General features: G+C 40.7%; 1 protein-coding gene across 2 annotated transcripts; it reads left to right on the top strand.

Annotated features, from left to right (window-relative positions):
- Positions 1-1,284: 1,284 nt before the first annotated feature.
- Positions 1,285-27,096, top strand: ACTR2 (actin related protein 2). Of its 2 annotated transcripts, none has more exons than XM_056343515.1 (9): positions 1,285-1,450; positions 7,782-7,892; positions 13,464-13,679; positions 17,777-17,849; positions 20,289-20,425; positions 21,201-21,350; positions 22,054-22,199; positions 22,643-22,775; positions 23,991-27,096. In XM_056343515.1, the coding sequence occupies exons 1-9, from the start codon at positions 1,403-1,405 to the stop codon at positions 24,159-24,161; spliced, it is 1,185 nt and encodes a 394-aa protein (XP_056199490.1). In that variant the 5' UTR covers positions 1,285-1,402; the 3' UTR covers positions 24,162-27,096. The 2 variants fall into 2 exon arrangements, with proteins under 2 accessions (XP_056199490.1, XP_056199491.1); XM_056343516.1 differs by having other exon boundaries at positions 1,364-1,488.

Raw genomic sequence — 27,096 nt, 5'->3', positions numbered from 1 at the left:
AACAAGCTGAGTGATTTCAGATATACAGATTAACTAATTTTTATGGACAAAGAGCAGGCTTTTAAGGCAATTGCTTTATGCATCTGGCTTCAACCAGAAATGTAAAACCCTTTTGTTGTATAAATATCAAAACATCATACCCTGAAAAATAGATTAGAATATAAGTATGTTAAACATATTAATTATCTGTGTTAGAAAGCCATTCGTACCCAGGTAAAGCTACTACTGCTCCAGCATCTGGGATGTCCTTCCATTATACCTCCATAGCACTGGCTTAGTCTATGTTTGTTTGCACAGCCTCTTCATCCTACTAGGTAATGCCCTGTCTTCTCCTCATTCTCAATATCTGGATGTGATTAAAGTAAAAAAAAAAAAAAAAAAAGTGAAATATCATGGCCTATTTTCTGGTGTTTTTAAAATTTCTGATTCTTCCCCCTAGTCTGTGAAATTCAAGGCAGGAAAGAAATTACAATCATAACCATATGTGTATATGTACATGTAACTCATATAAATGAGTTTATATAGATACATAATTATATTATAAAATAATATAATATAAACGCATAAATCCTTGTGCTTGTGTCCTTTCTGCTATACCTAACTGTTACAGGCTGTTGTTCATAGCGGATTGGCACAGCTTATGGCACAGAAGTAAAAAAGGGAGTGTTTATTCCAGACTTCTGGAGTCTTGTGGAAGTCAGTGGGAATTTTGCGCAACACAAGAAAAATACAACTGTCAGCATTTTAGTCAGAAGCAAGCTGGGAGACCACGCTTTTTCTTTCCTTTAGGCGGGAGTCCACCAGAGAAATGCAAACTGCTTGCCAGGCAGAGCTGGGCAAAACCTCTTGGGGAGACTAAAGGCTCTTCTGGGACGTCGAGCTCTGAAATAGCATGATATTAACGATGAATATTCCTTCAATAGCTGCCTCGTTTCGCCCTGGGCTTGGAGAGCCGGTAGATAACCCCCTGCGGCGGGGGCTCTCCTCGGGAGCGGGGGTGTCACGACAGCACAGCAGCCGAGGCGAGCCCGATGGCACCCCCTCCGCCGCAGCGTCGTCCCCGTTTCGGCATCGATGAAACGCGAAAAGAAAGAAAATAAAAGGAACGCGGTTATTTCGGTGGGTCTGGGGGCCGCTTTCTGTCAGGGAGCGGGGCGGCCCGTGCGGAGCGGGAAGGCCGCGGGGCCGCCGCCATGGCAACGGGGGCAGGGCGGGGCGGGAAGAGGCGGGTGGCGGGGGTGGGGGGGGCGGCTCGCTGATTGGGCGGCCGGCGGCCGCTGACGGCTTCCGGCGTGCGCGCGCGGCGGGCTGGGCGCGCGGGCGCGGGGGGGGGCCCGGCGGCGGCTGAGGCGGCGGCGGTGGTGGTTGTGTCGGTGCCGGTGTGGGGCGGCGGCGCGCAGGGATGGACACGCTGGGCAGGAAGGTGGTAGTGTGCGACAACGGCACCGGGGTGAGTCGCGCCGGGACCCGCCCTGCCGCCGGGAGAAGGTGGGGGAAGCAGGGCGAGGCCCCCCCCCCCCCAACCCCCGGGCCCGGCCCCGCTTCCTGCCGGCACACCCGCGGGCCGCGCCCGGCCTGCCGCCGCCACCGGGCCCGGCCGCTCCCCCGCCGCTCCCCGCGCCAGGGCGCTGCTTGGGGCCGGCCGGGGCCCCGCCGCCAGCTCCGGCCCGCGGGCAGCCGCCGCAGGTCGGCGCGGGCCTGCGGAATGAATGGGCGGGGGGCGCTCGGCGCGGTAGGGCGCCGGTGCCGGCGGGGGCCCGTGGCTCGGTGATCCCGAAACCGGCTGAGCGGCATCTGCCGGCGGGGCTTTTCGGTGCCGGGCGCGGTGCGCGGATATTGTGCTGTGCCCCCCTGCCCCTCCCCCCCCCCCCCCCCCCCAACCTCCGCCACCCTGGTATTTTGCTGTTTTACCGTGGATCTCTTTATTGCTCTAATGACTAGAGCAAGTCTCCCTGCAGCAACGAGCTTTCACCAAAAAATATCGGGTTTTTTAAAATACCGAACTTTTGAAAAAATTCTGAATAAGCACATTACACATGGAGCAGGATGTGTCCTCTGTCTGCAGGATTATTAAGTTTTAGGGAAGTGTTTGGTTGTTTTTTTTTTTTAGCTACTGTCTAAAACGGAGTATCATCCTTTCATTAATACCTTCCTGACCTGCAACTTGCTCATAAATTGGCATTTTTCTAAATCGAAAAAGCCCCAAAGGTTTTCTCCCCATCCTTTCACCTTTCCCACCCGCCAGCAGCCTGCAGGCACCCGCTGGAAACCCACCTTCTGTCAGTGGTACACAGGCTTTGAGGTGCCTGGCAGGAAGTGAAAGAGATACCCACCTATGGCATCTTATCTTTTTGCTTTAAAATGGTATTTCCCCTCCGTAATTTTGTTTAGCAATCTAGGGTTTCCCCCAGTAAAGAAGTATGTGGAGAGTTACCACAGCTTACAGCATGTAAAGATCTCTTGAATGGGAAAAAAAAAAGTTTTTTTTTTATATAAACACATGGAATAAAGAAAAAATATTTTTTTAAAGCCCAAGAGGGAATAGCTGAGACAAATGATGATGATAATAGGAGATTCAGCATCCCGAATTAGAGGATTTTCCAGCTAGCATCTGAAATGATTAGCATGATTCAGGAAGAAGAGCATCATATTTGGTAGTTCTGGGATTTGACAGTTCTTCTCACTTTTCCTCCTGTAGCAAAATTTTTCTTTAATTGGGCTGAGGTCAGGAGATTTTGGGTGCTTTTTATGCTATTGTTTAGAAAAGGAAAGAAAAAAAGAAGGCATTTACAGTTTTTCTTCTTACAAAGGGATGTGGAAGCTTTTTTGTTGGGTTTTTTTTCTTCATTGTTTAATATTCTTATTGTTAGGCCCATAATAAAAAAAAATATCTAGAGCTTCATCCTTTAACATGATCCTTTACCTAGCTATAAATCATGGAGTTGTAAAATGTTTAGTGTACTGGTAGTGACAGCAGTGTTGTGCTTTGTCCAGCCCCAGTAAGGTGAGGGGAAGAAGGAATTATTTTCACTCAGTTGCCCAAGCTGGGTCCGCAACAGAGATTCTGTACAGTGTAATGGATCTGTGTGTGCTTTGAAATCAAGAGATGTCTTGGAATGATACGGTTTTTTTTCCTCTGTGAGTTGTACCAGCAGGATATAAATAACTAAGAGTGGAAGTTGCCTTCATAGTGCTGTTGTGGTGCTGAGAGGAGGGGCCTGTGTCACTTTAGCTTGTGTTGCTTTGGGTTGTCTCTGAGTGGAACAATGTGTGTATGGAAGTAGCCTGGCCACTGAGTTCATTGGGGGGGGGCAGCAAGGTATCAAGAAATAATTGTGAAATCAGTAAACTCAAAATATTTAGGTTGAATCGGGATAATTAAACTAGAATTGGGATAATTAGTCCGGAAGAAAATTGTATTCAGTAAATCTTTCGAGCCTCAGCTGCATGTTGAGATTATCAAGTAGTCCTATATTGTCAAACCAGTGTTTTAATAATATTTTCTGTTCGACAAAGCAGGGATACTTTGTCAGTGACTCCTGATACACCATGATATGTCATACTTAAAACCATGACTGAAATTAAATCTCTTGCCAAGTGCCAGAAATGCTACATAAAAATGGAGACTATTAGAAAAATCGGGTGCAATTTTAATTTTGGGCTTGTCTTTGAAATTCACAGTTCTTGTTATGCCGCAATAGGACTTGTATCTGGCTGTGACCAGTCTTTGAGGAAGAGGTGACTAGAAGGAAGTTCTTGCAACATGTAGTGTAGAAGAGAGGCGGGCAATGGCACCTCAAAGGTCTAAAGCATTAGAGATGAATGTTTTTATTGGTATAGTACAAATGGTAAGTCAGTTAGTGGCCCGTGAAATTGCTGTAATTATATTTAGGTGTTTTGTTCGAGAGTTGCATCGATGGAAAGAATCAAGCACAGAGACCTGATAAAAATATTAGTCTTCATTTTAAAACTTGTCACATGGCCTGTTTGTAAGCTTCCTCATTCTTTTTGTTTGAAAGAATACTTATATATACAAGTTCTTACTGTTTGATGACTCAGTAGGAAGTGAAAGAGCCGGTATAAACCACAGTGAAATGGAGAAGAAACTATATATGGTAAAACTTTGTACATACATGGTCTTGCACACAGCAGGCTAAGTAGCTATTCTTAAAACATTCTGAATGTATGGCAAATGTGTGCAAAAATGAACGGTGATGAATTCTGGGCTTTGTTACAGAGATGTGTAAATTCATTGGGGGGTGGTGGTGCTGTTTGGGATGTGATATATACTGAGCATTGTACTGAAATTATGTGGTGATTGTTGTAAGGGGTGTGCACAGTGAGGGATGGAAAAGAAACAAGCGAGCTATACTGAAGTTTTACTAGAGAGTTTCAAATTGAGAATGGCAGGAACAGTGTCTAGTGTCTGGCACTAGAAAAGAGAAGCTGATCCTGTTCCAAACTACGGCAGTTCATAATGTTCCATTGAAGATTTTGGAGCATCTGCTGTAAGGGATGGGAGGGAGAAGTGCCTTATGTTTCTTGTACCTCTTCAAAAATCTAAAACTGTGCAGGATCTGTTATGTGCATCTGTGTTTCTTAGGTGCACTTACCTGTTGGTAGTTTTATCGAGTCTGGTTCTTCAGCCATAATATGCAGTGTTACATCATCACAAACCTACCGAACCAGCTGAATGTTCAGCATCGTGTCAGGGAGAACGCTGCAGTGGGGATGCTTGCGTTGATGGGGAGGCTGGTGTACAAGGCTGAATTGCTCTCATCCTCACTAAATTTTGCTGTAGCCTGGAGGGGAAAATCACAAATTTGAAGGCGGGGAGACAGAGTAAAATTCTGCCCCTTCTATCTACTGATGAATTTACCAAGCTTTGTGAAAATGTAATTTTATTTTATTTTTTAAGGCACTCTGTTCTGGCCCGAAAGAGGTGGGGAACAGACTGTGAATGTCCAAGCTTAATCTTGCACATTGTAGTTCACATAGATTAAATCTGGTTTTGATTGTGTTTTAGGCTGGTTGGAGAAATGACAATCTGTTTTTAAAATCTAGGATTTGTTAATTGCCAACATTGTTAACTTCCCAGGAAGGTGTGTCAAGGTCTTAACGCGGAAAGGGCCTGGAAGTTACTATTACAATTCAAATAGTAAGAACTTAGAATAATATTTTTGTAGATCAGCATTTTCTAGGTCAGCATACTTGTATGTGATTTTGAGAGGTATTTTTAAGGTTGGCCAAGAGGCACTTACTGATTTTGTGCAGTAGTCATTTTGGTCACTTATCTCAGTGGTTGCTGTATAAATCTTGGGGTTTATTTGCCCAGTCGGCAGGATTTAAAAGTGTGGGTATTGGAACTTCTTGAGGGGTGGGGGTGTTCCAGTAGCTCGAGTTGTAAAGGTTCGCGTGGATGTTACCGGTCATGTTACTTCTGTTGACCGACACAGTTGGTGGTGACTGGTAGGAGAGTAGCTTCATGCTGGGAGAAAAGCTGTACGCAAATGTATGGGTGTAAAGGTGCATAGGCTGCTGGGGGTGCTTATAGTTGTGCTTGGAACAGTTTATGAAACCCTGAGCTGGAGGGCAATGGGATTATATGGGCTGTTCTGTAAACCTCCTTCTAGCTTAACCAGGTCCTGCACAATGAAATTTATAACAAGCATACCTAAATATTGTAGAAGCAACAGAAACTGTGATTGCCCTGAATGCAGGAATTTGCTATGTCTGAAAAGGAGCTTTTTTTTTTTTTTTTTTTTTTTTAGTTTGGACACCGTTATTTGGACCCAAGCTATGAGACATTTTGAAGAACTGAGCTGAATCAGTCCTTCAAAATGCCTCATACACTTCCTCTGGTATAAAACTTACAGTAAAGTCTTCGGGTGTATTCAGGTAGTGTGATGCAGAAATACTTGTGGCTACTCTTTGCTTTCTCGTAGCAGCACTGCATTCTTGAATACACAGATAAGACCTATATAACTCCTAGGTACTTCTGGCCTTAATATAAGCAAAAGAGTTGATAAGTACTTGCTTTTTCAGAGGACTCGGACTGAAGTAGAATGAGCAAAATCAGTTGTGTACACAGTGTTATTCTTCAAGTATTCCAAACAGCTCTACAGGGAGCACTGAATGGGTGAAAGAAATTAGGGTCACAAAAAGCAAAAAAACCCAAAAATCCCTTCCCCCCTGTATTAGCCCAACTTTAATTAAAATATCTCTTGGCTCTTTCCATAACTGCCTTTAAAAATTTCTTTCCAAAACAGGTGACCTTTTTACTGCAGTACAGCAGATAATTTATTGCAACAGAAAGTGACTGTTCACGTTAGTGTAATGGCAGAATTCCCCCCAGCTGCAATTAGCTGTACTCTTTTTGCTGTGATAATTGTTTCAGTGGCAGTCTTCAAACCTGACTTCAGAAACTCGGTGAATGTTTTGGAAATTCTAGCAGGTGGCTTTTAATACAACCTGAAATGGGGAATTAAGCTTTGGGACAGGGTCCCAAGGAGGCTGTGAATTATCTGTCCTTGGAGGCTTCCAATGCCCAACTGGTCAAAGCCCTAAGCGACCTGGTCTGAATCCAGTGACTGCTTTGAGCCCGAGGTTGGACGAGGCAGATCCTGAGGTTCCCTCCAACCTGAGTGATCCTGCAGTGCTGTGTTACTGCTGTTACACCTAGATGGTTGAGTCATTTTGCAGATGAAAATGTGTAATGTTTAGTTTGGGGACTGCAGGATTTTGTTTTGGCACGCTGATACTGCACAGTATGCAAAGTATTAATCAAAAAAATTCATACAGACACCTGCTCTGTATGAACTGTAGGCAGAACATCAGACTGGTATGTGACCATCACAGTAGGACAGCTGAAGAGTAGAACTTGCTGATCCCCATGAGCTAAAATTGTAACTTCTTGCTGAAGTTACTTTAAAGTTCTTGTTTTACAACCAAGCTTCCTCTGGTGACTGTGTATGTATGTGTGTGTGTATATATATATATATATATGCTAGGGTTTTTTTCCCCTCGGTTAATCCTCACTGTTTTCTTAGTGAATATCCTGTTTTGGGACCCAGTGATAGAAAGCTTCCTTTCGTTCATATTTGGGTGACAAACACTTCTTCAAAAGAGTATCCTGTTTGGTGTGAACTATTATCAGCTAAGTTTTTGGTTGTGCTGTTGGCTTTGGAAGTGCTTACTGCAAAAATCCTGTCTTTATATTTAAAAGGAACTCTGTAAAATTATCAAACTGAGAAATCCATCTGAATTGCACAGACTTATCTGCTAGTTCACTGTTAAACCTTTTTTATAAAAGCATAAGATTTGAATTCACAAGGTTTTGGGTTTTTTTTTTCTGATTTTTGTTATGCCACTGTGTGCTTTAATTGAAGAGGTAATTCCATTTGGTGTCATCGGGTACTCATCATAAGGTGATCCATTGCAAAATGATGGAATTTGGGTTGCTAGAGAATTTTAGAGTTGTAGGAAATCCAAATTCAGACATTGCACTGTCTTATACCTCTCAACATACTTAGTAGTTTTAATACTGCTTCTCAAAAATGTGACAGTCTGACTCAGAAAACATTCTGGAAGATACTTTAATTCAGTTTTACAGATCTACGCATCAATTGAAATGTGTAAAATTGATTAGTAAGTATAAATCCAGTTGGTTTCCAGTGGGACACATGCTCTTAAATTTGGACTTAATTTTCTACACCAGACCAGGTTTCTGTCGGTAAACAAAAGTAATGCATATTCTAATAAAACTATTTATTCCTTTTCAGTTTGTGAAATGTGGCTATGCAGGCTCAAATTTTCCAGAGCACATTTTTCCAGCTTTGGTTGGAAGACCCATTATAAGATCAACTGCAAAAGTGGGAAACATTGAAATCAAGGTAATTTTTTTTTCATTATTATTACTTTGTGACAGTTAAAAATATTTAGGGCAGGTTTTGACTTGTGTAGTATTTGGAATTGGTTTTTCGTTAATTCCCCTTTACGCTATTTTGGTATATCCTGATTAATTTCTGTATCGGGTTTTAGCCTATTGCAAACTACAAATGCATTAAGAGAGTGATGTAGAGCACTGGAGGCCTTCAGATAGTACAGCTGAGGAGGCAGCAGGTAGGGCTTGGGTGGTTCTGGGCAAAAAGGGGCTTCAGGTGCCAGTATGTAAATGATGTCCAGATTAGAAGGCGGAAATCAGAAGTGGTTGATGTCATTGAGCTGTGTTGTGGGATTCTGAGACAATGCTGAAGAATTGCTGGAGCTTCCAGGTCTTCCTATACTGTTTGCTTTCTACTCACAGTTGATCATCTGTGATCTTGTATGAGATGTTTAACCTTGCTTGTGTTTGCATTTCATTGTTTCTATTGTTTTTGTTTTCTTTTCTTTTTGCTGCTGGTTGGTGTAGGTACTCCACATCAGTTAGAGATGGAGAAAGGAGTATTCAGGCTAGTTTGTCTTGGGATATTATTCCAAGCTTGGAATTGGGGACACACACCACTGCTTGAGAATCTTCTTCTGAAGTCCAGGGACCTGTCATTTCCCACTTTGTTTTGTAATTAGAATAACGCTTCAAATATTAGTAGTTGCTTCTGTAATACAGGCTTCAGTAAATGTCTTGGCCTTGCTGTGGTCACATCCTTCCTTCTTGCTTCTAGCTACGCATTCTCACCTTGTGCTGGTTGTACTGCTTGTGCAGACATGTGGTAAGCAGCTTCAGTGAGCTGATCCAGCTGAAAAAAAGAGTGATTTCTTTGTCAGGTGAGGTTTTGACTGCTTTACTGCACAGTGGTGCAAGCTCTGTTTTGAGAGCAAGGCAGAAGTAGAAACCTGAGGGAGAAACAGGAGGCGACGCAGAACTGTAGAAGACCTCTCTTAGGCCAGGGAAGGTCAAGTAGAGACACGCATGTATAAGCTTTCAGTTTTCCTTTCCTTGTTGCTTCTGAGCAGCAGATTAGCCAAAAAAAAAAAAAAAAAATCTGCCTAGTCTTGTTCCTTATCTTCAGAACTGTATGGGCGGCAAGAAGTTCAGCTACCTGATTTCTGCTCCCTCCCTGGAAAAAGTTAGTGTCAGCAGAAGGCCGTGCTGGGAAGTCAAGAGGACGAAAGTCATCAGACCTTTCAAAAATGTGCCTTTTTTTTTTTTTCTTCTCTTTAATTTAATATTGCAATACTGCTTGCCTTGTGTTAGCTAGGACAAATTGCTTGAAAGGGAACCTTTCCCTGTTACAGTAGATAGGAGTTTTTGTAAAGAGAAGGAAAACATACTCTTTTCTCTTGAAAGACTTGGGGAGAGGTGTTTCTTCAGATATCTACTTGAACTTAATGTGCCAGTTTCTTCGAGGAGGTTCTGGTAAAGTTTTATGAAAGTCACACAGTGATTTACAAGTATGAAGTCCAAGAAAAATTCTCTTGCATTAAATCTCATTGTTGAAGCAGTGTTTTCTTTCCAGCTGATCTGATACAGCCTGTCCTGCCAGTTTGGGTATCCTCTGATTATCTGATAACTTAGTTTAATATCATTACAGGTGACAGTCTTGAATTGGAAAGATTTAGCATTGGAGGTGGAAGTGGGTAATTGACATGAGATCAGTGTGAAAGAACCAGTAAACTATAATTTTGCATGCATTGCCCATCTTCTGCTTGAGCATGGATCGCATGGGTGTATCTTAGAGAGTATGAACTGTGTCTAGATTCTTCCTAGAAGTTTACAGCGTCTGCATATAATAGCTTTTTAAGAAAGCAAGTGCATCAGGAGAGGAAATCCCTGTGTCAGATACTCTGGGTATGCCAGTAGGATAATACAGTAGGAAGACTTGTTGAGTGAGTGATGTTTTTCTTCATGAGATTCTTGCAGATTTCCTAAAAAATTTAATGTATTTTAGCAGATTATTTTTATGCCAAAGTTAATTCCAGCCATTTACTGCAGGTTCTTACGGGGTAAGTTTAAAACAGAGTAAAGGAAGCTGGCAAGATCAGTTTAATTTTTCAAAACCATTCAGAAAAGCTGTCATTCCTACGAAATTCAGAACTCTGTGTGAAGTCTGGAAGCTGATCAAAACAGCGGTTGTCTTGTATCTGTTGAGTTACTGATTTCAAGTTGTTTTGCCGTGCTTTCCTTCTGGATTCTTATTTCAGCCAGCAGCTGATATATAGCTTTTTCCTCCTACTAGAGTCACCAGTTCAGAACATAAACACAGAAGTTTGGTTATTACTGGGATTATTTTGCTTAAAATTGCAACCTTAAAACTCTAAAACCAGAAGCACAGATGCTGCTCTTTGCTTTTACTGAGATACTAATCTTTGCAGCAGGTTCGGGGGATTGTTAACCTTCTGAGGAAAGCAGGGCTGATGAGTAGCTCTGACTAGGTAAAACAGGGTTTTGGGGCAGATCAGACCCAGTGACGGGCTCAGCCATAGTCTGTGTCCTACAGCTCTGCTCAGTTGCTGCCAAAGGCAGCCTGGAGAAGTCGTTTCCGTCCTCTGGGTTTGAAGTGGGGAAGAGGGCGGTGCTGGGACCAGCCTCTTTGGTACCGCCTGTCCAGAGGCAGCTGCCAGAAACTATGCGCTTTTGCTTTGACACGATTTGCAGAATAGGTAGATTTGCCCTAATGGTGCTGATAGTTACCCTGTGGCTTCTGACAGTTTAGGTGACTCAAAGTGAGTTTAATAGAAGGAGGAAAAATCTCAGTAGTAATGGAAATGGCTTTAGTATAATTTTGGCCAATGTTTGTGCACGTGCACTTTTATGTAGCTCATAGTGCTTCCTGGCTGCTTTGATTATCTTAGCTTCCTACCTCTGTAGCTTGCTATAGGAGAGAGTTTTGAGACACTGCTCTTACTACTGCACTTTATGGTTGCTTGTTTCCATTCTGAGAGTAGATGCTGGGATTTAAGTAAATATCTCTTATTTGATTCTTTCTGGGTATTAGTTCCATGATACGTGAGCAGATTAGCCTGCTTATAGGTGAATGCTTTTATGTTACCGTTTTCAGTTCTTGGGTATTTGAAGCGGAATTTTTAAAACAACGTTTAAATTTAGCATTTGTCAGAGCTAGCTATAGTCAAATGCTTTGTGCAGAGTCTTGTCTAGTTCAGATGAACACCTTGCCCAGGGTAAAACTCCAGTGTTACAGAATACTTATGCACAGAATCCTATTTATGAGAAGTTGGCATATATACTGGTTTTGTTTGCAACGTAAGATGCATAAGTGTGATATGCCACTGACATGTAGCAGTAGCTTCCTTTAAAGAGGTATTTTAATCTGAGATCCTGAGAATGTTAGTTTGGCCCTAACTAAACTAACTCAGACCATTTCCTGCTGTACATGCATCTCTTTTCAGCCTATTTCTACTGTGTACTTAAAATAATTTGAGAATTTCATTTAGGCCTTTTCTGACTTTCTTGCTTCTACCTTCTTTCTTCACCTTTCTTGACCTGTTGAAGTAGAATAACAAAAAGATGGTAAGTGAGGTGCCCCTGTGCTATTTGTTTACCATTTTTGCTTGATGGGACCTAGTAGCTGTTATGTTATTTTTTGATGCTATTCATTGTTTTGTCTTGTCCTACATTTTACATTTGAATACATACTTATTTTGGACGTTGTTCATTGCTTTGGTTTACTAGCAACTAATTTATGAGAATATTTTATGTATTGCTTCTAAATGTTACATAACCTGTAGTTTTGCAAGATACAAGAGTAACACTTAAAGATCATCTTTAACAGTAGAAATTGCTCTATTTAACATTAAAAACCATGAGCCTGAAAAACTTTCAGATTTCGGTTAGGCAAATACTACTGAGTACCAAAGTGGTGGAAACACTGGATGTCATGGTACTGGTTCCGCTCTGCAAATTCAGTTGTGCTGTCCTCCTTTCTCTTCACTGACCAAGTACGCATGTCTGTTAGTGTGCTCTTGAGAACAATTGTTCAGCCCTTTAACTTTGTTTTAAGAGGATGTGAAAGTTTTGTTCAACTTTCATTGCACATTTGAATAGCGGCTTTTTCTGGGCTGTGTCCTGTTCGGCAGCATAGAGCCTCAAAAAACAATGCACAAAAAAGGCTTCTGATTCTTCTAACCAGTGGAGTTTCTGTCATCTGAAATTCTCAGGAGTAATGTGGCTGTGTGGTGGAGTTTTCATAGTATGGTTTCACTTGAGTATATTTAATTTAAAATGTTAGTCTTGACTTTTGTCTTCTGTGCAGTTGAGAACTAAGTGTGATCTACTGTGCAAGGGGAAAACAAACAAAACACTTTGTCAGTGAGAAGGGGTGGAAGAGAAATGGTTTGCTTTAAACTGTTTTCAATTAACGTCCTTTTTATATAGTCGACAGTACCTGTTTAGGTTATTTCTAACAAAGGCATTATAAACCGGGTGCCAGATTTTTTGTTGTGCATTTTTTTTCCCTAGTATTGAATAGTAGGTTGAGTAACTCTCACTTGAGAAGTTTTCTGTGCCACAGCAACTGCAAGCTGCGGTGGCATGTTTTTCTGTGAAGCAGTTGGATTTTTTTCAATTAAATTGGTATTAGCGTGGAAACAGTGCTGTTGGTGTCTAGAAATAAGTTCTTAGGGCAAAATACAGGCAAGTCAGTTAAGGCTTCTTTAGAAGTATGGGATGTAACAGGGAGCAAAAATAAGATGTTACTGTGCATACTTCCTCTGGGAAATACGTGGGAAAGGAGAAGATGTGATGCTACTAATTTGAATGTGCAATGTTTGCATAACTAACTTTAATAAACAGATTGCTTAATCAGTGTGAAATGACTGGACAAACTGTGCATTAGTTGGTTGTATTTGTGTAAGAATGTATTACTGGGACTTTTGGCTTGGGACTTTTGGCATGGTACAGACAAGGGTATATTTTTATATTTAGATGTGTCTCTTCACACCCTACTGACATAGGCAATATGTAAACCATTGTTTCTTTTAATGTCTAGTGTGGAACTCCTAATCTCTTACTTGCTTTTGCTACTGTTCGGTATGCTTATTCACCACTCATTATTCCTTTTTTGGTATTGTGCACAGAAATTTGCAACATGCATGGACAATTACTCTGCAAATCCCACCTACTACTACCCTTATGTGCTGTTTTGCATCTCAGCCCTTAGAAATTTAGTATTTGATAAAGTAGTTTGGAGGTGTCAGTGGAGAAGCATCTGTACTTATAAAGATCTTTATAGTGTCTAGCTGTACCAGGGTTTATTGGTTTAAGGTAAATTGGAAAATGGAAAAAAAAATATTTTGGAAAAGGTTTGGGATGGGTAAAAGCTAAATTTAAATACTACTTGAAATATATTCTACTTCTTTCCTAAGTACATAAAAATTATTCTAAAATGTGGGCATTGTTTAAGAACACAGTTTGACACAGGCTGGTGCAGTTCACTGTCATTCTTGAGGATTCTAGTGGTTAGAAAACTCTGCAAGCACTGACATGTTTCTATATTAAAATTTTACAGGATCTCATGGTTGGTGATGAAGCAAGTGAATTACGCTCGATGCTGGAAGTAAATTATCCAATGGAGAATGGCATAGTTCGGAACTGGGATGATATGAAGCACCTCTGGGATTACACGTTTGGACCAGAAAAACTTAATATCGACACAAAAAATTGTAAAATACTGCTCACAGAACCTCCCATGAATCCAACTAAAAACAGGGAGAAGATAGTGGAGGTATGTCTGTCTAGTAGAAACTGTTATATACTGTCATTGGAGCATTGCTAAGAGATTTTAACTTTTTGGAACGCCTGGTAATTGTCTGAGGCAAAGTGGTTCTGTTTTATAACCAAAACTCATCCTCAGCCATAGTCGTGAAGGCTACTGTGCTTAAAATCAAACAAGCTGATCTCGTTCAAAAGCTATAAGCAGGCTTCTTGTCTCAAGCCATGTCACCATTAAAACACAGAATTAGAAAGATGGGTTTCTCTTCATGTAATCAAGATACATTGATTACTAGCTATTGCATGAATGTTAATTACTTTAAATGACTTGGACTTTTGTAAGCCACTAATGCTTCAGAGGAGATTGAGGCTTGAGCCAGATGATGCTTACCAGGTGGAGCAGTGGTGTTGGAGGTAGTTGAGACAAAGGTGTGATGACAACCAAATCACTAATCTGTGACTAATGCTGGGGATTATCAATGAAAGCCTTCTAAGAAGGAAAGCCTGGTTCGTGGGTCCTCAATCTCGGAGTGCTGCCCTGGGTGGCCTAAGCCCCATCTGAACCTTGTGTTAATGTCGGTTGTCCAATATATATTGCTTAGCTGTAGTACCATGTGATGAAGACTTGATTTTGAAGAGCAGTAATGTTTGACAAGAACAAAAAGTTTAGTCTTCCGTTCTGTTTTTTTCCCCTCAAGCATCACAGGTATTTTCAGTTAATGTAAGGCATTCAGTGTAACAAAAATTTAAAAACTGTGTTGTTAGAGTAGCTGAAAGGGCAGGAAAAATGAATTCTTCAGTATGAAACCTTATCCATTTATCAGAACTTTGAATATGAAAGCTTGGGTATGTATATTTTCCCCAAAAATCTGTTGTTTATTCTAATAAGAACTTACCTTTATCATTACCTGCTGACTTTTCCTTCAAAATCCTTTGTTGTCACAGCTCCAGTAGTGCTTTCTGCAATGTGGCAGTGACTGTATTTGTGCTGATCTTTTCTTTCAGTGACTTGGGATCAAGTCAAGTATAGCAAAGTGGGAAAAACTTAAGTGGAAAAAACCCAAACTGTACAATCTAAATTCAGCATTTCTTCGAAATTGTGGACATTTGGGACCTTTTACCGAAGTATTACATAATGCAACATCGGTAATACTGCCTATTGTATGTCAGTTAGCTGTGATGGGATGGACATAGCAGATTATTCTGGGTGGCCTCCATGTAGCAGGAACGGTTGAATTTCCCGTTCAGGCTTCTTTGCTTTTCAGCTGTCTACAATAGTGTTCTTGTTCCTGTTTTCCTGCTAAATACAAAAGGCTAGATTTTAGTTATTCTGGTACTGAGTAATTTTATACCCTAAATTGAAGAGCCTTGTATGGCTTCTGAACTCTGCTAAAATATTTGTATTGCCACATTTGCTTTTTTAAACCACTCCAGGGATTGTAGATGCTTAATCATGATCCAGAGGATTAGGGGAAACTGGAATCCATTTTTGTAAATTTAAATTTGAGTGAAACGGAGGCTTGTTGTTTCTGTTAATATTTTTAATGGATCACAGTATTATGAGGACTAGCAATATTTAGGTTTTTTACTCCAACATGTTTATACTCCTTCCATTTTTGACATATAGTCTTCCTTTTCAGGGAGGCCAGCCCAGTATGAAGCAGAGGACTGAATTAAGGTTTTTCCTAAAGTCAGCAGTAAATATAATAACGTCTCTGCATGTTGTGATACAATGCAGTAGCATTTTAAAAGAAAAGCTTAGCCATCTGGACCATATCAAGATGATAGATAATTATATTTGCTGTACTTCATTCTACTTCCAGTAATTTTCTTTCCTCACCCCATCGCTCTGTCAAACTCGGCTACGCAGTAACAGCAGCGAGCGCTCACATGGCGGCTGTGTTGTAAAATACATATTTTAAAAGTGCCGTTTCTTTCTTAGCATGTACAAGACACCAGTTGCTCCTCGGCTTAGCTGGGTGTTTGCTCTTTGTTTGTCTCCGGTTACCTGATGTGTTCTCATTCTGTAATACCCTCAGGAGCAGCCAGGCTGAAGTGGCGTATCAGGTAGCTGTAAACATAGATACTCCAGCACAGTCACTTCTCCTAATCCCAACCTAGTATTCCTTATCTTTTTTTCTCTATTTTTAGTTCTTCATTTCTGTGTCCAGTTAGAACCTTGCTTTATAGGTAACCCAAAAGTGGCTGTCATGAGAAGAAGAATCTTATCAGGAGAGCATCCTGCTCAGTGTTTACATCTTAAGATTTGTTAACATGTATGTCCCGTGCCGGGGCAATTCTGGTGTCAAATAGAAGAGACCTAAATGTCTGTCCTTCGAGAAAACCCCTCAAAGGCCTGCATATAGGTTATAGAAGGGTTTTGCAGTGGCTTCTAGGGTTTAGTGCAATGTGTGAAGGCACTAACTAATGCCATTTGAATATTTGTTTTGTTGTATGAAGATGATAATTCAGATTATTCTGAAATTAGGTTTTTGTCTTGTAAGCTCTCTGGTGGTTTGGAAGAAGACTCATCCACTGGAATAGTGCTGGTTTTAGACAGTGGCTACTCAAACGGGATCTGAGTTGCTGCCCTTTCAACTGTTCCTCTTCTGGCAGACAGTTCTGCTTCTTGTTTCTGAAGGTATTGCATATGTGCTCCGGAGTGGCCATTGCAGGGAAGTTACTAGCCAGCCTGTGATTTCTTGTTCATTCTTACCCTGCGCACCTGACTACTGTATTAAATTTCCTTTTATATTATCTACAGTCCACATTGAGGGGTTATAAAATCCCAAAGCGTGATGTTCTCAGGGCAGGGAGCTCTGCAGCTCACCCTCTCTGTGTTCCTTTCTGCTTGGCTTCTGCGGTACTGTGTGCTCACAGCAAGTATCCCGAGAAAGGCGGCATCAATCTTCCCAGGGGTTTTGCCGTGTGCTCAGTACAGCTTGAAGAAATGAACTTGACTTTGCAAGGATCAGGTTTTTGATATGGGCCAGCTGTTTAAGATCACACTATTCTAACAGAAGGTTCTTTAAATAGTTCAGAATTCTAAAATTGTCAGGCATCAGCTTTCTTTCTTGAAAAATATTTAGATATCTTTTACTTGAGCTGTGGGAGTACTTAGGATTTAATCAGCTTCTAATCCTAGAAGTTGCAAAGTGCTCAGGGGGCTGCAGAATAGCAAAAGCAAAACTTCTGTTATGTGCTGGAGAAATCAGAGTTCATCTGTTTTTCCTGGTAAAGCATTTTGAGGGGAAAACTGCTGTACAGTATGATTTGTTTACTTGGCCTTCTTTGTGTTTATAAAGAAGACAAGATCCTATAAACTCTGCATCCTTTCCTCACTGAAGCTAGCGTGGTGGTTAGGGGAAGCTGGCCTACAAGGCAGGCAGGCACTTTGCGTGTTGCAGTAAGAGTTCTGCAAACCTGTGGTTTTCTGTATGTAGCAACAGAGTTCATCCTACCTGAACTATTTCACTCGTAGTGGATTTTGCACTAATTCTGGAAGTTTTTCATCAGTTGTGCTTTAAAGAAGGAAAGAAGGTGGCCCAGATGCAAAGGGCAATCTTGATGCTGGGCTTTATTCTAGACCCCTATGTGTAGGCATCTGTTTGGTCTTTACTTGACGTAGTCTGTGGTTGTACAAAGTCTGTAGGGCTTGATATGAGGAATAAAAAACCAAAACCCCAGAACTTCATTAGATAGAGCATACACCTTTAACAAACATTTCATTCCCAAGTCGCACTTCAGTAATGAAGTACTTGGCTGGTCTACAAGGACTGCCTCCCACTCATTAGAGCACTTTGGAAAACAGCTTAGTAAAGCTGCAGAAATTGCTGTGTGGGTTTCACTTTCATTGCTAAACGGATCTGGAATATTTCACGTGGCTTGTCTTGTGTGAACAGGTAAGATGTGGAGCTGAATGTGCTACTTTCTGCCAGAAAGTAGGTAGGTTTCTAATATTTGTGTAGAATCTGCATGATGAAGTTACTTGGAAAGTGATTTTGATTAGCAAAAGTACGGAATTATAGAAGTACAGTTTTCAAACTTCTGTGAATTTTTTCTTAATTATTTGGCCTTTTCTGGACATTAATTTTTGCCTTCATCTTACAGGTTATGTTTGAGACATACCAGTTTTCTGGGGTGTATGTAGCCATTCAGGCTGTTCTTACTTTGTATGCTCAAGGTAGGCAAAGATAACTTAAAATCTGTTTAGTTTGTAAATGTGTTGCTGAGCCAAAGTACTAATATGGTATTAATGAGTCTTGGGCTTAATTCGACGCTGCTGTAAGTAAGCTCGGCTCTGACTTAGGGGCCTGCTTTTTGTTTTGAGGAGCTATTGGTAGGTACCATGTCGGTGGTGTTTTCATGAACCAACTGTGGTGACGTGCTTGTAAAGGCAAAAACCTGGTTTATCAAAACTATTGTTGTTCCAGGGTGTAGTCATTTAGCCTTTGGCATCAAGTCTTAATGACATGCTTTTGATTTTCTGATAAAGGAAAAATTTATTACCATAAGTGAATTTCAAGATGACTAGGTGACTTTGGCATTATTTTCAGGTTTAAAAAAAAAAATTAAAAATTTGATTCTTTTGCTGTAGATAAACTAGAATAAATCATCCTCAGCCTGAGGAGAAAATCAGATTCACTGAACTCGATAGAAATTCTACCACAGACTGCAATCCATCTAGGACTTTAAGAAGCTACTCAAGCACATCAGTTCTGATAACGTGACTCTTTACATCTGTTTACTACTGGCTTGGTGTATTTAGCTGTCACATAGCAGGACATAAATACCTTTGCCCATTAACATGTCACCATAGTTTCTGTGTCCAAAAGCAAAAGTGACGGGCTACTGGAAGGGTGGTTCTGTTATGCAAGTCATTAAAACTAGTTGAACCAAAACGGCTTTTGCAGACCTGGATATTACTTTTTTTTGCTGTGATCTGTGCTGTCATTCTTTTTGTTTGTTTGTTTGTTTTCTTCCCCGCCCCCCCCCTTGGTTTTTCTTTGGTTTGATTCCTTATAGATATGACTAACATATAAGTCTTAAATTCTGTTGTTAATTGTGCGCGCATTTTACCGAATAGTGGTCAAATACTGTGTGAATAAAAAAAGTGAAATAACTTAGAGCAGTCCAGTGTTTCTACATACTGTCATCTAAAAAAAAGTTGAAGACCTTCCAAAGATACAAAAAACAAGTGGCACGTAAATAGAACGTTTGCCGTTGAAAATAAAAAAAGCCCTTTAAAACATCCTACTTATTTATGTTACATTAAACATTAAAGTAGTGGCTAAAATTACATAGAGATGTGCCTCGCTGCAGTGCACCACATTTTGTTGCTGCTGTTAAAACTCTCTTAAGACTAATTGTTGCTTTTACCTGGAATTCTGTGTGCTCATATACCTTTTAAAGGCAAAGGGGTTTAAATATCAAAACCTAGTCCTAATTAGGAAATTCTTTAGCAATTCCTCACAGCAGTCTTTGGAGTTCGGTGTAGTCCCTTGTGACTGACTATTTCCTTCCTTACTGCGTGTGTTCAGTTGTGAGACTTGTTGTGTTTGCATAGTAGTTATTCCAATGCGCTAAGAAATCTAAAGATCTGATCACACAGCTGAACCAAGGTGTGTTCTTTGATTTGTTAGGGGCAAATAACCAATTTGTTTGCCTTCTGTTTACAAAGCTTGAGCAAACTACGGTAGCCAAACCAGTGCACCTTGCCCATTACATGTTAAATGGCCCTTCATTATATTAACGTCTCCCCTTAAAATACATTATCTTGCTTTAGGTAGCTTGTGAGAAACTATAAAACTGTTTTCTAATCAACTTTCACCATGAATTCTGCTGCTTATTTTGTTAGCGAAGTATAGAAATTTCTCTTTATACATGCCTATGATATCTCAGTTTGGTACACCTTGGAATGTAATGGTTCTGTGGTAAACTTTTTTCACTGGAGTTAACCTCTCTAGCCTATGAAAGTGAATCTGATTCAGCCTAACACTGTTTCTGTGGGGAAGAAAGTTAGATGTGTTCTGTATAGTCCAAATATTCTCTACCTTCTGAAAGCATTGTCTTGTTTTTTGAATACCAGTCAAAATGAACAAGTCCTAATAATTGTAACCAGGTAAACTTGTGGCCTGATTACCTCTAATACTACTTTATATTTTTAGATCTCTCTATATTTTATATATATATTCTTATATATATATAAGAAATTAACGTAAGGTTGCACATACACAGCTGAATCTGAGGAGGAATTTGTGCCCCAGCAAGCATTTAATGATCTTTGATATTCTCTTTAATTAGAGTGCAATTTGAGATGTCAAAACACCAGATAAATTTATGAACAGTGGAGTTATATGCATCTAGGAAAAAGTAGCGGTCATACTTCTAAAAAATGTATATGAAAACATTTGTTACTATGAAAACCTTAAGTTTAAAATCCAGCTGAGTGGAAGCAACTGAATTTTAAATTGTGACTATTTTTCCCAAAAGGATGACTGGAGGGAACAGGTTGTGTTAAGATTACAATGAAAAATCCTATCTTAAACTTGCTACTATTCTGCTCTCTGTGTGGAGGTGCTAATAACAGTTGTACCTTCTCCCCTCCCTCCCCGTCCTTTAGGCTTGTTGACTGGTGTTGTTGTGGACTCTGGAGATGGCGTAACTCATATTTGCCCAGTTTATGAAGGCTTCTCTCTCCCTCATCTCACCAGGCGGTTAGATATCGCTGGGAGGGACATCACTAGGTACCTCATTAAGGTAAGCTGGAAAGAATATTTAAGGTTGTGTCTGGTATCTGGGATACATCGGTTCAAGTTAAAATCCCTGGATAGCAAGAAACCTGTAGTTTTCCCTTTATTATTCATAGGTCAATTACATAACTCCTGTATGCTCTGTATTGCTTCAGTCTGTCCTTATGTTTCCTCATCTAAATCGCATTGATGATATTAATGTTATTCAGAGACTTCACATTTTCTTAGTGGCGTTCCTGTAGGCGTATTTAGGAAGGACAAGCTTAAAAGTTGGCTTTCTTGGTACATGAAATAAAACCAAAATTTTGTTCTGTCGGTTCTACTTGTGTATTTTCTCAAGGACCTTTTCTTACAGTGTGGAAAATAGTGTAGCGATTCTTCCCTGATTAGTAAATAAGACAGTATGTTTTATAGACTAATTGAGTGGGGTTTTTTTTAATATAAGCAGCGTTCTGGATTGACAGCTCTTAAGGCTGAACAGGAATAGTGGAGTGTTCTGAAGTGAAGCCCTAAATATAAGAATTATTTTGGCTATCTTTCACTTTGTAATGGTTATACTGAAGGTTGTAATGACAAAGAAAATTTCCCACTTGCAGTAATGCTGCTGCTGTTCTACTTTCTGGTAGTAATGGATACACTGTGACAGATTTGACTTAATACTAAATTTGCAGTTAAAAAAGGGAGATGAACTATTAAAGATAGTGTTTGATTGTACCCGTGTACTGATAGAGAGATCTGGACTGTTCTTCTCATTTACCGCTCACCTGATGTGTCCCCTCTAGCTCCTCTTGCTGCGAGGGTATGCTTTCAACCACTCTGCTGATTTCGAGACTGTTCGCATGATCAAGGAAAAGCTGTGTTATGTGGGCTACAACATTGAACAGGAACAGAAACTGGCGTTAGAGACCACAGTACTAGTTGAATCCTACACGGTGAGTGTTTTGAGACCGCTTTGCTTGTCCTAAACTCCATAGGTTTACATTCAGGTAGCGTTTAGCTTTGGTTCCTTCTGAATTCTTCTTGGCAGTAGCTCATTTCCCAGACACAGGAGTCTGTGGAATCAGATTACTGCGTTCTGGGAAAACTTTTAAAAGCTTTTTCTTTCTTTTCAGATTTTCCATGAAACTTTATTCATTTTTGTCACTGTAGATCCTTGAAATGTGAATGTTACAGAACTGCAACTTGTAGAGAAAGTGGACTTACTCTTGCATGTCAGATTTTCAGCTTCATCTATTTAGCAGTGACACACGAGAGACTGGTATCTGGTGACAAGAACGGTAAACGGGCTCTTAGTGGAAACTTCCTGTGATCACACATGGAAGAAAAGAACTTGCAGGAAAGCATTACTCTTGCTCTAAGATTATCTTTTAAATCGATATTAGGAGCTATACGGCAAGGAGATGTTTGGTATGTCAGTATCGATGTATCTGGTCCCTGACGTCTCCAATTGAATTGCATAATGATTGGAGAATTTTCTTCTTTCAGTAGTACCGAATGACTTCTTGCACTGGTGACAATTATCAACAATTTCCTGTTTTAAAACATAAGGGAACAATGTAGGTCATTTCCTCTTGGTTTGTTTAGTATCCCAGTGGCTAAAAGTAGTCTTCTAAACGGGTGTTTTTTCTTCACTAGCTCCCAGATGGCAGGATTATCAAAGTCGGTGGAGAACGGTTTGAGGCACCGGAGGCTCTCTTCCAGCCTCACTTAATCAATGTCGAGGGGGTTGGTGTGGCTGAATTGCTGTTCAACACCATCCAGGCTGCTGACATAGACACCAGGTAAGAGCAGAACACGTAAAATCCCTCTGCCAGGGTGCAGGGGTGACGTGAGAACTGCATTCGAACAGAGGGACACCTTCCGCTTTCGGGGCGAGTGTGTGTGCTGCTGGGGGAGGGCACGTACTGGCAGCGGGGCTCGGTCTGAGATCCTGGAGCTTAACGGGTTGTCTGGAAACTTGATTATTTTGGTATGAATGAGCCAGGGTAGAATCTTGAAAGCACAATATTTTTCTTACTGCTGCTTTCTGGGATGCCTGGCAAAGCATCAGCAAGTCTGCCAAGCTTGCGCGGAGTCTGTCCTTGTGTAGTGACCGTTGTTCGGGTTGTATCTACTCCCCTGGACGTGCAGGTACCTGCTCGTGCTACAGCATTTTCTATATGACACTAGAAAGAATTTTTTGTGTGTGTGTGGTTTTTATTTTGGTTTTTTTTTTTTTTGTCAGATCTGAATTCTACAAGCACATTGTGCTGTCTGGAGGGTCCACCATGTACCCCGGGCTGCCTTCGCGACTGGAGCGGGAACTTAAACAGCTCTACCTGGAGCGAGTGCTGAAAGGAGATGTGGAGAAGCTTTCGGTAGGTGGCGAGTGCTGCTGGGTGCGGGGCAGAGGTTTGTCCTCGGTCCCCACTAGAGGGACCCAAGCAGTCAGAAATGGCAGGAGCTGCGGGTGGCCCGCCGCGCAGCTGGCAAAATCGCGGCCTCTGTTCTTCACACGCCCCACTCTGTTTCGGGTAGGTGGCTTGTGTGGATACGCTTGCAATGAAGCCACCTTGTAGCCCCTGCTAACAGCAAGTAATTCCTGAAGGCCTGAGTGAGTTTGCATGTAAAACAGGCTGATAAATGCTAGGGCAAAACTTGTAGTGGAGGTTGAGCAAAGCTAATGAGTTTTGGTGCCTTAAAGTCATCGTTGAGCAAAAATAATGTATTTTTTTCTCAGTCTGTGAAAGTTTTGGTTAGTGCTATAAGTGAAATACTCAAGAGGCTAGATTTCTCACACACCTTCAAGTGGAATAAATTTCCCTTGTTCGTTGGTTGCTGTCATAGACAACAGCCGCACGTTAGGTGGTGACACTGCATCGTGATGCTCTCTGCTTTTCGAGGAGGTGGTATTTACAGAGAGAATTCCTTGAGTGGTGTTTCTAATGCTGAACTGAATTGAACTCCTCTGGTTCTTAATGCAGTGTTCTCTAAGCATCTTGTGCAGCTATGTGAAGTGACTCAATTGTACAGAATGTTTGAAGTCTAAGAGTGTTTCACACATAGCTTTGACTGTACTCGTTTTTGCTCTTGAAGTCAGAGCTTTAGCATTGAAGGACTGAAGGGAATATTAATTAGTAAAGCTGGTCTAGATTGTGTAAATTTAAAATCTGTTCCATCTGCCCTTCTAAAACTTGATGTAATTCTAAAATAATTTGTTATTTGATGGTCTAGTAACTTCTGATAATTTTAGCTATCGAAGCTTAGGGACTCTTCACCATGTTCGTGAAATGCAAAAATATGGTCTTTAATTTTGTATTCTGACTCCTGGGCTTTTTGTGGATACACTGAAAGTATAATTTTGGGGGAAGTGTCAATAGCTGTCTCCAACTCCCAGTGCAAAGTAGTTATTTTACTTTGGTTGCGCAAGCTGGAAGCTCACGCACAGCACCCTATGCTAGCACGTCAGGTTTCATTGGTTGCATTTGTCTCACTAAACAGTTTCCATTTTGCTGTTCTGGTGGAAAGCACAATTGTATTTTGAAAGGCTTTGTTTCAGGTATCCTAGTAACAGTTTCTTACCTCTTTCTTAGAAATTTAAAATCCGAATTGAAGATCCACCTCGTCGAAAGCACATGGTGTTTTTGGGTGGTGCAGTTCTAGCGGACATCATGAAAGACAAAGACAACTTCTGGATGACCCGACAAGAATACCAAGAAAAGGGAGTGCGTGTGCTGGAGAAGCTTGGTGTGACTGTTCGATAAATCCCAAAGCTTGTTCCCATCACATGTCTAAAGCTTTTTTTCTTTCATTGCCAATCTCTGAACTCACTCAGCTACATGCTATGGAAAGGCCTGTCTGTGGCCTTTTGACCCAAAGGTCAGGTTTTGTTCTGGTTTCTTGGGGTAGCTTTTGTTAAATGTTTCTTAATGTGGCTAAATTTGACTATTAAATTTGACCACGTCCCTGCAAACAAAACAGAGCAAGAGCAGCCTGTCTACTTCATTGTTCCTTCCCAGTAGGCAATTGGGTAATTCTGGTAGGCTTTTTCTTCTGGGTTTATTGCTGTAGTACCGCTAGCTTTTGTCTCTAGTTCACCAGGGGTTGTGTGCCTTTTTTAGCGTAAGAAAACCTTTAAACAGGAGTTTTTGCTATTGGATCATTGTGGTGGTTATCTTTGCATCTTTTTGCCTCTCTCTACATTAAGATTATTTTTTCTTTCCTGCAATTAGGAATTTTGATTAAACATTGTTAGAAACTAGTTGAACTAGCTGGAATGGCTTTAACACACGTTTCAATGTAATGTGGTTCCACGCGCACTGCTGCCTAAACTGGCTTCTGAGGTGGTTTATCCTTAAAGGTGGTGGTGAGGCTTTCATACTGTATTTCTCAAAGTGGGCATGTACACAGTTGCCACAAACAGAGAAACACCTGATGCTCTGGCAAATGTAAATGTGTGGCCTTAGGTGTCTGTTTTTTCTGGAGGGAGGGGACAGGTTTGAGCTGTGTTGCTTTTCTGTTAAAGGACAGCTGGGGGTCAGTCTGACCAAAAATGCCTCTTTTTATAGTTAAATTTTGGTACCATGTTGTCTCCGCATAGGGAGCAAGAATGTTAAATTAGCTGTTCTGTAATTGTTGAGAAACTTAGTAGTTGTGCTGAGACAGGAGCCTCTAAACTTCTGAAGATATTTAATACTTTCAGAAATGCTTATGAAAACTGTAACTATAGATATTAAACCCCCCAAAACTAAGTTTTAAAAGTCTGGTGTTTTAAGTGCTTATATGTCCATCAGAAGCACTTCCATTAAACTTTACAAATATAATAAACTAGTGCCAAGTAGTTACTGCAAATGAATATTTTGATGACCAGTGTTTATTGCAGCAAGCAGATATTTATAAACAACCACTGGCAGTAGGTTATAAAGAATGACCTATATTTGTTCGAGTTAAAAATAACATTGGAATATGAGATGTTGTCGGTTGGTAAATATCCACAATTCATTTTGTCCAGTCTTGATTTTTGATACTTAACGTGGGATGGGGAAGGAAGTGAAAACCAGTGATGAAAATGAAAATGCTGTTTCCAGAAAGTGCATTAAAGCTGAGTTGTTCTGAAAAATAGAAGTTGTCCTAGTAATTATCAGCCATCTTCTGTGAGTATAGTTGCCTCTGTTTTCTTCCTACTAGCAGACTGGTAACTGACTTTGCAATAAAATCTGCCTTACATAAAGCATAGCAAAACCTGCTTGCGTACAAATGCCAGTTAGACTTAGTTCTACTTTGCTTTTCATGGAAATACTGTATCACTTCTTACTGGTTTTCCAAGCCTACCATAACATTTAAGCATAAGGAAGTTATGTGCTTTTGACTTCCCAACCTTGGAATGTACAAGACACTCTTTCATATACTTGCCATTTGTCTACATCTTTACGTTAATAATTGACCCCAGGGACATGGAAATATTAAACTTCCTTGGATTCTTAAAATTTGCTTTCTTTCTAAATCGAGCAGCTTCCTTTTGGATGAGCGAGCCAAGCAGGCAGAAACAGTGTCTGCATTTCTTTAATAACAAGACAGTCGCTATAGTATTGCTAGTAATGACCATTTAATTATAGGTGGGTGGGGTTTTTCGCAGCTATATTTACTCTTAACTTGAACAATATGAATTTACAGGCATGCCGGTCATGCCTCAGTGCATGCACTTAAGCAGTTACTAGATTTTTGGGGACGTGAATGTAAGGGGTACTCGTAGTCTTCTGAGCATTTAATACTACTTCTGAGTAGTCTACTGAATTCCTGTAGTCTTCTGAGCATTTAATACACAGACTTAAAAATGCTGTGGGCTTGCTTTAGAGCTGTGGTTTCTCATGTCACTGTCTCTGGGCTTTTCGGACAGCATCAAGAATCATGGAAATAAACCAAAGAATGACTTAAAAACCTTTTTTGAATGACAATCTGTCATGTGATTTTTCAAATCTAAACCTTGACCATGCAACCCCTTTTCTTAACCATCTTCTCCCCTGTTCATTGGCTTCGGTGAGGTACGTGCACGTTTGAGTAAAGGTTCTGGAATTTGGCCCTTTCGCTAGAGAACTTTGCAGCACCGTGAGTAATAGATGTCAGTTGATTGTGCGGAATCTTGGGTTTCCATGGAAACTGTGTATATATATTAAAAAAAAAAGGCGACTAGCATTTTAAATTACAGCTATCGGATTCAGAAGAATGCATATGTAATCCAAATACTGAATGGGGTGTTCCAGTTGTGCTTGGTGTGGTGCTTCGTGTGTGTTTGCGCACACTTGAGAGTGTGTGTGTGTGTGTTCTCTCAGCTGACAGCTTCGGTATTGCTATGAAAGCAATCTGGTTTTAAAGTTTTGGGTTTTTTTGAAGACCAAATAACTGAGTTGTATTTGCAATATGCTTCAGCTCTTATAAAATTAGAATAGAAGATGCCGCGTCAGTTGTAAGTTTTTTGGGAACATCCTATTTTTAATGTCAAGCTGCTTCAACCCCCCCCCTCCCCCCCCCCCCCCCCCTCAGTGTTCTAGGATGTTAACCAATGTAACACAAATGGCTTTTTATACAGTTCTGAATAATGTTAACACACGACACTGGTTGAGACCATGGATGGAAATAAACATCTATTTAAATTGACAGGTCTTTTCAATACAAAAATAAAATCAGATTTTTTTCAAAGTA

The sequence above is a fragment of the Falco biarmicus genome, chromosome 6 (genome assembly GCF_023638135.1).
Source record: "Falco biarmicus isolate bFalBia1 chromosome 6, bFalBia1.pri, whole genome shotgun sequence".
Taxonomy (NCBI): Eukaryota; Metazoa; Chordata; class Aves; order Falconiformes; family Falconidae; genus Falco; species Falco biarmicus.
The sequence above is the reverse complement of the archived record's forward strand: the minus strand, read 5'-3'. Positions and strand labels throughout refer to the sequence as shown.